Consider the following 12,846-nt stretch of genomic DNA (forward strand, 5'->3'; position numbering starts at 1 on the left):
AATTTTCACAGAATGGGTGGAGACAGAGGTAGAACAAAAAGCCATCCCTGAAAGCTGTATAAGACGGTGTGAGCAGAAGAATAACGAATAGGTTTTTGTCTGAAGAGCAGTAGGTGATTGGAATGCATTACCTGAGAGTGTAGTGAGTGCAGGCATTATGAATGTATTTAAGGCATGGCATAATGAGCTGTGTATGTGAGTGTGGGATCTCTCACGATTAGTCAATTGATATCCTGGAGGACTACTACTACTACTACTAATAATAATACTATGCTAAGCCAATCAGAGAAATTTATTCACCATTCTACTTTTACATGGTCTTCCTTTATCTGTTGAGCCATCTCTTCATTGCAGGCTGCTTAAATTAGTGGTAGCTTTGGGCCAACTATCTCTGATCAGCTACCAGTAGAGATTGAACTGCCACTCCATCTCCAAAATTTAGATCTAAAACGGCCTCGCCTGCTCCCTATACGGGTTGTTGTTGTCTTGTCATTTGAAGAATCTTAGAGGTTTCCATGTGCACCTTGAACTGCTTTGGCTATGTCGATGATTTTGTTATAGAGCTGTTGCTCAGGATTAGGGTCTATTGCTTGCAAGGCTGCTGGATAAAAATGCGAGTTGGTGTCAGTTCATTATTAGGGCAGTTAATATATATGTTAATAATGTAATAATATATATGGCAGTTAAGAATATAATAATATATATGGGTACCCTATAGTACCCATATATATTATTATATATGGGTACTATAGGGTACCTAAGTGAAACTAATATATCGTCCCACTATCCACGCATGCTCCCTTTCCGGAACTCTTGAAATGATATCAAATGTTTACATATACTATATATTACCAATTCTTTCATTGGGCTGTAATAGTCTCGATTCCCTGATACGGTCAAATAACTATCATTACCAAAATTAAGTTAATTCCCAGTCTACTGAATCTATCCAAGCCTGTGTGTGAGAGTGCTCGGGAGTGTTCTATCAGTTGTCTGCTTCTCAGAAGATAAAACTGGAATTTTCTTCCCCAATAACTAATCTGAGCTTAAATAAATATTCTTCATATTCTAAGCGGGATTAGACTACAAGTCTTCTCAGTCAAAGGACAACGTCTCCGCCATATTATTCATCAACCAATTCACACAATGGATGTCGTTAACATACGGCTGATATTCAAACAAATACTCAAACAGACGGTATACCAACAGACAGGATGATGAATAAAAGAGTATGCACGTTTTCCTCCCATTGTGCATTAATGCATTTAGAATATTCGCAGTCATAGAATGGTTTGCCAGGTGACATTGTGTAGTGAATTTTATAGCCTTCCTAGGACTGCTGCATACAGTTCAGACTCCACTCCAATCGACGCGAATTCGACTTGGGTGATGCAAAGCCAGCTTTAAATGGTCTACCGAATAGTAGATCATGTGAAAGAGGTAATACAGAGCAACGAATCGCGATACATGCTGGAGTTCTGTTTGTGTGAAGTGGCCGCATAAAAGTGATTCACTGCGCTATTTCCCAATCTGTAAAGCATGATGGCGGCGTTTGCATTCTGCACAGCATTCTAACCCAGATCTCTCTTATTAAAGGGGAACACGCTTGCAATTCGGGAGGGGGGAAAAATTGGATAAAATATCTTGAGTATCAAGGAGAGATTACAATCCTAGATGTCACTTGTGATTCTAATGACTTCTTTAAAAAATGCATACAAAAATATTATACATGCGCCAGTTGCTAATTTCTATCATGGTACCGAATGAACGATAAAATATTAGTTATATTCTGTATGCTAGAGATAATATGGCATCATGTTCTAATGAACTCTCAATTTGTGATAATTTCGTAAATTTTTTACTTGGTATTATATTAGACGTTTTATGGCTTTACAAGAAATTATTATTTTTTTTTATCCCATGAGGGTTCAAGTAAGAAATGAGAATGATTAAGTGTTAAATCCTTAAAATAATATTACTTCAAATAATAATTTTTTTAAATCATATTACATCGTTTTAGACATCTTTATGCACTTCCTTGAAGTTAGAGCGTTAACGGCAGCCTTATCATTCATTGATTATAATACAAACATTAAACTGTACAGCAATCTGCAGTCACTGGAGGAGACAATAAAAGTTGACAAAAGTCCAATTTATTAACATATGTTTATCCAAAATACAGTATCTCAACTTCAAAAGCCTGATACGCTGAAAACGTCCTTTTTCTTTAATATAACAGGTGAGTGACAAATGTTTATATTGCACATCATTTCATTTCTGTGTTATTAGTTTCTGGTTTGAGCAACAGAACACGCGATTGTAGGAAAAATTCACAGTAAATCAGTCAAGAGAATGTTGAACAAGCATATAGGTATCACTTCCCATCAGTTGAGTAAATAATGAGGAACACAATGGCTTTTCCCCGCTCTGGCTTGATAACCTATTACGACAGTATCGAAGGGCTTCACCTGCTAAATCTCCAACACTCCATTGACGTTCTAAGGCTCTTACATATATTTTCGACATCTAAAAAAAGGAACAAAAATTGTTAGCATGCATTATCAAAATGAAAAAAAAAAAGGAAGTTTTTCTTGGTTTAAAACATACCATAAAACTAACATTTTGAAGAATTTATAGATTTTTTTTACCCGTTTAAATAAGCTGTGCTTCAGCCTTAGTGCTAACCAAAAGAGTAATTGTAATGAATTTTGTCTTTTGTGTTTACACTTGGACAAACACATCTACTATTGGAAAAAGACAATTACTTTGGAATTTTAATTGATTCATTCGTCAGCATATCAGCAGAATACTGCAGTGTTCTGGATCCCAAAGAACTGTATATTGCAATCATCTATTGTAAATGAAATTAGTTTCATTCTGTATAATCTTCAGTTCTTTTGTAATTTGATAGTAGTTGGCCGCTAATATTATTCCATTGAATTTTCTATGGAAAGATAATTACTAATGGTAACAGACAATCACGAAGAGTATTCTTTTAGAATTCAGAGTAAACATCCCGATTTGATAATCAATTGAGGAATAGGAATTCCATCAAAGCGCCTGCCTCATGCAATTATGGGCGATATGTCATTAGATAATGAAGTGGCTAAATTTTGTACAGGCCCAACACTAGAGGTGAGCAATCAGAGACTTACTTCAGGCATCAAACTTAAAGTCTCCAGTTTATAGTAATTAATGGGCAAATAATTTAAAAATGCGCCGAATTAGGTCCTCGTCAAAACAGTACAAACGTTTTGGGCTAACTGTTAAAGCTATTCCCGTGGGTTATACACTTTCAAACCCGGAATGTCATTTGACCTGCCTTTAGTAGTCTTCTATTACTGATTTTGAGATTCCTCATTTTCCTTTCCCAAGATTACTTTCCATCTAATCAACTAATAAAATTCATGATACTGCCTAAACGCACAGCAGTGTTGTGGCCTCTGCTCTGTACTGTCTTCATAAGACTTACTAATTAACACCGTATTTTTTTGATCCTTCAGCATTTGGCCACGATTCATAAGCTTTTAAATGCACATATTACAACAGTTTGATATACAGAGCATATCGCTCGTGCTATAATAAATTTTGAAGATGCTAAAGTTATTCTTATTTATTTTCTTTAAGCTTTTTCTATTATTATATTGATGGATGATACTGAAGATTTCAGTAAACTAATTCAAGTGATTTAATTTGTAGACTTAGTAGGCCTTACAAAGCTTACAACAATATGAGGGTCCTATGGGAAGAAGAGGTCGAAAACTCGTAGTTACGCTGCTGAATATAAATCAAATTATTTCAGTTATTAAATATATTTATTGATTTTGTCAACATTATCGAACTACTACCTCAAAAAAAAAAAAAAAAAAACTAATAAGAGAATTATATCATACACTCACATGTTCCAGTAATGGATCTTGATTGGTGTATATCACTAAGCATGGAATGTTAGCCATACTAGCTGACAGCCACTGAATTACAGCTTTCAGCTGTATGTCACCGGCACGTTGCCCGCATCCCCATTTTGATGTGGCTACAGGCCGCTTTCCATCGCTGTTTGGCATTAAAAGTTGTTTCTCCATCTGAAAGAAAAATAAACTATTTATAATTCAAACGCACTTCCAACTTTTATCACTATTCAATGCGATTCCTATCCACGAATTGTTGCGAACCTATAGTCGCGCTTACAGTTTTTCGTTTGTTTATTTATTTTTGATATTTATTTAATAAACGATCATACACGAATTGTTGCGAACCTATAGTCGGGCTTACAGTTTTTCGTTTGTTTATTTATTTTTGATATTTATTTAATAAACGATCTTACACCATCTGATGAAAAATAAAATCTTTCCCCTTTTTCAGTAATACAAGAACCACTTATTAATCATTGAGAAAATAGTATTAAAAATAATATTTTTGAAATAATAAGTTGTTTCAGTTTGATTACTGACATCTTTTACTCTTTTCATGAACAGTAATAGCAATGATTATACGCTTCAAGCGCTTGGTCGCTCGAAGTTAGACTCAAGTTCAAGTATGGTCACCGACTGGAGGAACTTTATATAAGCCTTTCTACGACCGGTTCCCGAGTTAGTCTATCTCTGGCACAGGCAAGCGGGTTTTTTCCTCCCAGAAACTCAGGTTTTTCGTCCCGTAAACTTAAGAAAATCGACCGTAGTACCCACATTATTTCAGACAGTGACATATCTTGTTGACATATCATTATCAGTACCAAGAGATGGCAGCACTTGTTTGCCAGCCTCTTCATCGGTGACTGCTATAATTAGTGATAGACATTGGCCAGCTATCTCTGATTGGCTACCAGTGGAGATTGAACTGCCCATTCGCTCTCTAAAAGCTAGATAGGGTATAAAGGCCTCGCCTACTCCCTATAAGGAAATAAAAGGCGTTAGCTGATTCTTTTTTTTTTTTTTTTTTGATAATTGGTCATGATCACTGCGGTCTGATAAGTTTCCTCCATTAGGAATGAATATACACTTATGAGCCAAAATATCATTATCATTTACCTAGTCAACATGTTTGGTCTCTTTCGGTTTTGATAACCTCTTGCTCCAATCTTGGCATTGACTCCACTCCACTAAACAACGGAAGTTGTCCTGAGATATTCTGGACAACATCGATGCCAATATGGACAAAATATATCACTCTTCGTGTACTTCGTTAGTATGCTAATTCAATATAATATCAAATAGTACTACAATTTTAATATGCACTTCTCGATCATGATGACGTTGACGTGTATACATGCCAAGGCTGGTTGAGTAGCTAGACAGAACAAAGTCTCGGAGGTCAGCGACCAAGCCAGACATTGATCTCGGCCGGCGGATGCATTCCTGCAACTGTTCGATAGGATTGAAATCGGAAAAATCAGACAGCTTGGGGAGCACACAGAATGCTTGGATATACTTGCACATCGCAAGCCTGGTGACTCGGGGTAATGACTTGATTAAAGAGTTTAGATCCATCAGCCCACATTGTCACCTTGTAGCACAATACCTGGTCCGAAACAAACGCCAGCTAAGAATTAGCGGTCAACAACTGTTCAATGGGGAATGACATGACCCATTAATGTCCATAAGAACAAACCCCATACCAGGATAATGGCCTATTTTCAGCCAATGGCGTAGTCCGGTTGGCCGAAGAGGAGTTGGGCGTTCAATGTTTTGGCTCACGAGTTTAATTTTGCTCGTTTGTTATGAAAAAAAAACCCTTTAGTAATTTTAACATTCCATTGAATTACGAGAAATGCATATAGAAGCTACTATGAAGCCACAGAACGCATTGCAGAACAAACCTCCCCCCATTAACCATCACAATACTTGTTATATATGTTGCTTCCAACTCAGGATAGTAGGAAGTTACACCATTTTGCCACCATCTATAATAAAAATATTCTGCTCATCCACAAATTTCCACGAAACAAATTATATCGATATAACTACAGAGCAAATGGTTACAAAAATAATGATAAAATTAATTATAATAAAAATGTATATTTCAATTTACAAGATACATAAAGATATGTAGTATAGGTAATACCTACTTGTCACTATTTAAAAAAATTAAAAAAATAATAAAATAAAATATCTTTTCTGGGCCTCCTCATCTTGTATGCCCCGAGACTAGTGCTTTATCCGCCTTACCACTGTCATGGACCTGACTTACTGATATATTTTTGAGACATCTAAAATTAAAACCTGGATGACTGAATGAACAATCTCTGACCTCAAACTTACACGATTTCGCTGTGAGTTCGAATTGCATTGTCATAACATATTTCTTCTTCTTTCGCTATGCCTTATCCCGTGTTAAACGGGGTCGGCGTTCCCATTTTTAATCTTCTTCTTCCAGATTTTCCAGTCCAGGGCATCTTCCCGACTCCAACCTTTCTCCTTAAGATCCTCTGCCACCTTATCCCTCCATCTGAGTTTGGGCCTGCCTCTTTTCCTCCTTCCCTCCACTCGCTTACCAACATACTCCTCACTCCTTCTCTCTACATGACCGAACCACCTCAGCCTGCTTTCTTGTACCTTCTTACCGATCGGCCCCACCTTGACCGTCCCTCTGATGTAGTCATTCCTTATCCTGTCCTTTGTCACACCACTCATCCATCTCAACATCCGCATCTCCGCCACCTTCATCTTCCTCTCCTGTGCTTTGTTATAGGCCACGTCTCCACACCATGGAGCATCGCCGGCCTCACCACCATCTTATACAGCTTTCCTTTCATCTTGCAACTCACTCTCTTGTTGCACAGGACCCGGCTCATCTTCCTCCAGCCGCATGTTATTCGGTGCTGTATTTCCTCATCCAGGTCACTATTTCTCTCGACGACCGACCCGAGGTACTTGAATTTCTTCCCTGAAGTTAAACTTTCACCCTGGAGTTGTATGATCATATCCTCGTCACTCGCCGTTGACATATATTCGGTCTTTACCAGGTTAATTTTCATGCCTCTCTCCTCCAATACCTTTCTCCACTCTTCCAGGGTCTTTTCAAACTTTTCTCAGGATGATTCGCAGAGAACAATATCATCGACAAACATCATGCTCCATGGCGCCTCCTTAACGTCTTCCACTAGTACATCCATGACCAGATCCAAGAGGTAGGGGCTCAGAGTTGATCCCTGATGGAGCCCTACGACAATGGGGAACTCCCCCTTTGTTATGCCAACACTAGACCTGACCCGAGTTTTCGCTCCCTCATACATCTCCTTCGCCAACCTCACATACTTTTCCGATACCCCCTTTCTTCCTCATACACCTCCATACATCCTGTCTGGCCACTCTGTCGTACGCTTTTTCCAGGTCTATAAACACCATTTGTTGCTCCGCCTGCATCTCCCTATATTTCTCCATCTATCCCCTTAGCACAAATGTTGCGTCCATTGTCCCTCTTCCTGGCATAAATCCAAACTGCTCCTCACCAATTTTTGTTTCCCGCAATATCCTTCCATCAATTACTCTTTCCCATATCTTCAACGTGTGTGACATCAGCTTGATCCCTCTATAGTTGCCACAATCTTGAACATCTCCTTTTCCCTTGTAGATTTGGAATATGTCATAACATATTTACAAGTCTTTAATTGGGGATTGATTTTCATTGCTGGTTTTAATCTGCCATCATGTCTACTGGATGTCTTGAAAAAAAAAATAATGCCGGTCTCTAAAGTAAGTAAGGATCTATTGACGGATTATCTAACATTCAATCCATCAACAAGAATAATTCTTTATAAGTTTACAGCCTTTCATGTGCGACAACGTCGTAAAAATGACTACTCACATCGTGAAAAATAACTGATAATAAGAAGAAACATGAAAAACTCAACATGCCAGTTTCTGAGAATGATGATGAAAGTAAATTAACTCGACACAGAGAGAGATGTGCATCGACAGAGCTGCATTCTAATAACTTAAAGAGATAAGTGATTTATCTGATACAGTAATAATGTATGCGATATAAAAATATTGCGATGAAACGTTAATGCTGTTTACTCCAAAAATGTTTGTTCCTTAAAGCATAACAATTCTATTTGCTACTTTAATGTGCGCTACACTGACGTGTTGCATACATTTAAATGCTACATAAACGCGACTTAAATGTAGAAAGTTCAGGCGTGAATATATATATCACGCGCAAAACTTTGTTTTGCTTTCTTGGGAAAAGGATCAAAACCAAGTATATAAATAAAATATCTTGGTATCTTTAACGTATATTATACCCAAGGTAAAACATTTTCTACATATTTCTCTTACCCAGAGATTTTTATTAAGGTCAAGCACCTTTTGTCTACTTGTAGATGAGATATATATGACCTGTACATAACTTCAACCTTGGTGTGTATATATCTCCCGGGTCTCTCTCCTACTGAAGAGACCTATAGTACATTTATACCGTTGGTTGGCTAAGGATTCAATACTAATTTTTATATTTTTGTGTATGTTTATTTTTTTACATAATCCATAAACTCTCCTCAGAAGAGCAATCATGAAACTTTGCAAGCCACTTCAGGCCTCTAATAAGCTAGGTGATGGCTTCACACGGCGGTGAAATTCATCTTCTATATTTTCTAAAAGTAATAAGTAAAGCAATATGATAAAGATTGATAAAAATATTTATTTGGAGTGTATTCTTATATTGATGTAAGATTTGAACAGCAGAAGAGCAATATGAAAAAAATTAATAAAAAGGGGGCAAATAAATATGTATGCGGGCAACATGGTGTTGTGAAGGGTAGGTCGTGCCTCAATAACCGGAGTGTATTGTTCAGAGACTTGGACAGCAGAAGAGCGGAAAAGAATGGAGAGTAAGGCTTGGCGAGTATTACTTGGAGTAAATCTGCGAGAGAGAGAAAAAATCTTACGCGAAATAAATGGATACCGACTATTGAAGAAGATAATCATAAGAAAGAAGATCAAATTCTTGTCACATGCATGGGAACATAAATGGGTATATTTAAAAGGAATATATAAGGAAAAAGAAAAAGAGGGTGACCCTAATATGAATATTACAGGACTTCAGTTAAGTGAAAGAGGTTCTAAACTAATGAAGAGAAAGGCAGGAAATAGAGACACATGGAGGAAAGAAAGAACTCACCATAGGAACAGGAATTGTCCCTGAGAATGACAATACATCAGTAGTAATACGCTGCAAGGCAGTGGGAAAGGAAATTATTAATTTTTTTTTCGTTTGTCATATGAGTGCCAAAGAAAAAATTATTGCGCGAGAGATGGGGGGGGGGACTACAAATTATTCTTCGGCCCCACTATACCAGTGATGGAAGAACAATTTCTTGATTACCAGGATTCAATAAATTTTCAGTGAGATCTGTTTTCTCGGAAATTCTTTCATTTCCTCAGAAATGAAAATTTCAATATTTTTTTCAAAACTGTACAAATGCAAAATATTCTCATTCTCGTTAAAGCAACGAACGCGTTTTTTTTTTTTTTTTTAATGTTTGAATAAGCAAATTTATGAATTATCATGTGGAACTTTTCTTGCGGGAATAACGAACTATATATAAAGTAGGACATTGGAAATAAAACATAAATATGAGCAAAAAATAAATAAAAAAATAGTACAACGAAGTGTAATTTCAAATCCCTCATCCATTTGAAAAGCAGCCTTTTATGATCAAATACTGTAATTGGATTTCTAAACCTAATTTTATAGGATGGTGAAGTTCTCGACAATGACAAGACATCAATGGTCATGAACCACATGTATCTGTTAGTTGGGTGTGTGTTCTTCTGTTGGTTGTGCTATGGTGAGAATCCAATGTTTCAGGAAGAAAAGGACTTTCATCTCCATATGAAACTGGCTGTCATCTTCAGTTGAAAGGCACTTAAGAGTCCTAGATGGAATTCAAACCTAGGTTTTCAAACCAAAGGGTACTGATGTCATTATGAATATTCCCCTCGAAAAAAAAAAACGTCCGATAGGTGTAAAGATAATCGAGCTCTTTCTCTCAAATATGTTGATCAGTGTGCTTAGAAAAGGCTTAGAAAATCTTTCGATTTCTCTAATGCTAAAGAATAAAATCATCAAATAAAATTAAAATAATAATGTTCAATTTTCCTTACCTCAAGATTTTTGGTATTTTTGAATTGCTTGGAAGATACACTTTTTGATAACGTACTACCAGATGCCCCTGTATCTTCGATGATCTCCGAGAGTTCATCGACCGAACTTGATGCGGATGTCACAGCACTTCCCGTAGGTGGAGGAACGTACCAGAAAGAATCTGGAGCTTCAGCATATTTTTCACTTTGAATATCACCTGAGTTATGTCGCCGACGAAACTTAGCTTTGAATGGAACAGGAAGGTTGGGATTCACACCATCGTAGGAATAAGCCTTGAGCTGTCCATTAGTGGTGGTCATCATTAACTTCTTTCCACCCATCGCCAGCATTATAGTTTCTGGAGGAAGAGAAAGGGGTGGCAGAAGTAATGTGTCCTCAGGAGACAATTGAACGAGGGATGGTTCAGAGTTTGCAGGACGGATGGGCTGGTATATGTTGGGAGTAGCACCTAATTCCGGGCCTTCCGAGATGTCATCCATATCGCTACTTCCACTAGAACTTTGATATGATGAACTTCGACTGCTACGACGAGATAGGTGACGACTACGTCGTCTAATTCTTTTCCTGAAATCATCATACCGTTCATGGATACTGAGATTTAGAGCATCTTCATCATCGCTACCATCTAGCACAAAGCCTCCAGAATCAGAACGAGACATACCGGTCATTCTACTCTCATCATCTTCACTGGACTGACGCTCCGATAGTTTAGACCACGGAAGAGGACCTTGGATAATGGCAGAACGAGAAATTAGCTGAGATTTTTTCTCTTTTTTCTTAATTCGATGACTGCGTTGTCCGACACCTGATTAAAAAAAATAATAATTAGTAATAAGCATCAACAGTGTGGGGAACGAATATATATTTCAACTCTCACATTGCTTCAATTTTATAAGATGCATATAAATCACTGCATCTTTTACCTTTTCAGTACTATATTCAACTATTCTCGTTTCTTTCCTTCATTTTACTTTAAAAAAAAAAACTTAGACGTGTTTTCATCTAGAAGAGAACTTTGGAGTTTGAATTTCTCTTAATAATTCCTCTCAGATAAGAAAAATATGTTGAAGCTAAAGAACAGCAGCGCCACTAATGGACGAAACGTTGTTAATTACAAACATATTAGTACTGCATACTAATATTTTAATACAAAGACTAATTTTATTTATTTATTATGGCGAAGAGCGCAACAACATCATAGGTATTGCGCAATCAAATCATTTTATCTAAAGGTCAGTCAGTGTTTTATTCCTCCATTACAATAATTTAAAAATTACAAATAATAAAATGTACACGAGTAATTGAGCAAAAAAAAATTATATCAAATTGTATTCATTTTGATAACTAAAATACTCGTAGTGTTTCAGTTATAATATTAAAGTTAAAATATTTTTAATTATTTTAAAACATATCTGCAAATTGAATGTGTTTGCGTTCGAAATAACTGAATACCTTTTCAGCATAGCGAAGCTAATAATTTAAGTTCGCTAAGATGAAAAAAAAAAGAGTGACGGTTGAAGAACCTATAGCACACTAGTGCTGCGTGTAAACACGAATGACGCAATCGACTGTTTTAAGAACTAGAGATTATAGTCTGTGGGGAGAACTTCGTAGTGAAAGCTGTACCACGGAATAGAAACAGTTGAAGTGAAAGAAGAGAAGCAAGTTCGGTACGTTTGAAGATGGACTGTGAAAGGATCAGGAAGCTGCTTTTGCGTTTAACCCAGTTTAATGCAAAGTAAATGAACAATATTTCACATATATCCACTGGTGTGTCTATAGAAGAAACATAATGCTATCTGTAGGATAGTGACTGAGGTGAATTATTAGTGTGTGTGTGTATATATATATATATATATATATATATATATATACACACACACACACACACACACACACACTACAGTAGTAACTAGTAACATTACTGGCTTAACGGGTGAAGCAAAAGCTTTTCATATTCCCGTCTATCTTAACAGAGACTGTGAGTAGAAAGAGTTCATGAGCTATATTGCTCGCCCTGATTGGGCTAGGAGATTAATCCTCAGTGAGGGGGTTTAGGATGGCTTTAGGTCTTTTGTGCTTAGAATAGTCCGTTGCATCATTGTCAGCGGCCAGTTGGATCAGTCTGTTAGGATGCACAGTTGCCTTTGAAAAGAATTTGGTTGCTATAGTCCGCATGAAGGTGTAAATATAGGGGACCTCCGTGTCGCGGTGCAGTTGGACAGTTGGGATGAACCATGGAGCGCCCAGGATCATTCTAAGACACTTGTTCTGAATGCGTTGTAATTTAATGATGTTTGAGTTTGAAGTATGGCTCCAGGCCGGTGAGGCATAAGTGAGTATTGGACGAAACTTCTCATATACAAACGAACAGACGAACGTTTGCATATGAGAAGTTTGATTCTGGTGCTCAGTTTGCTGTTTCTGTTTATTAGCGGATAGAGCTGGGCTATGTTTTGGATGTGTTTGCACAGAGAGTCTTGATATGGGAATTGAAAGTCAGTTTACTGTCCATTACTACACCAAGGTAGTTGATCTCTGTTTTCCACTGAATTTTTGTGTTAAAGAGGAGAATATCTTCTTTGGGAAGCACTGATCTTCTAGAGAATAAGACGGCTACGCTCTTCTGAGGATTCACCTGGAGACGCCATTTGGCAAAATATTGCTCTATTTGCAGTAGGTTTTCTTGCAGTTTCTTGATGGCTAAGTGAGGCTTTAATGATCTGGCCAATATCGCTGTGT

At 37.1% G+C, this 12,846-nt stretch overlaps 1 protein-coding gene across 3 annotated transcripts in view; it reads right to left on the reverse strand.

Moving 5' to 3' along the window:
• Positions 1-2,131: 2,131 nt before the first annotated feature.
• LOC150094916 (uncharacterized) overlaps positions 2,132-12,846 on the reverse strand; it is a 61,071-nt gene continuing 50,356 nt past the window's right edge. For all 3 annotated transcript variants that reach the window (XM_090410983.1, XM_090410982.1, XM_090410984.1), the window contains 3 exons: positions 10,104-10,909; positions 3,900-4,082; positions 2,132-2,526 (listed from right to left, as the gene is read on the reverse strand). In XM_090410983.1, the coding sequence (XP_090267109.1) occupies positions 2,341-2,526; positions 3,900-4,082; positions 10,104-10,909 (1,175 nt within the window). In that variant the 3' untranslated portion in view covers positions 2,132-2,340. The remainder of the gene's footprint in view (positions 2,527-3,899; positions 4,083-10,103; positions 10,910-12,846) is intronic.

Source organism: Typopeltis vanoorti, chromosome 21 (assembly GCF_054136105.1).
Source record: "Typopeltis vanoorti isolate ZY-2024b chromosome 21, IOZ_Tvanoo_1.0, whole genome shotgun sequence".
NCBI classification, from domain to species: domain Eukaryota; kingdom Metazoa; phylum Arthropoda; class Arachnida; order Uropygi; family Thelyphonidae; genus Typopeltis; species Typopeltis vanoorti.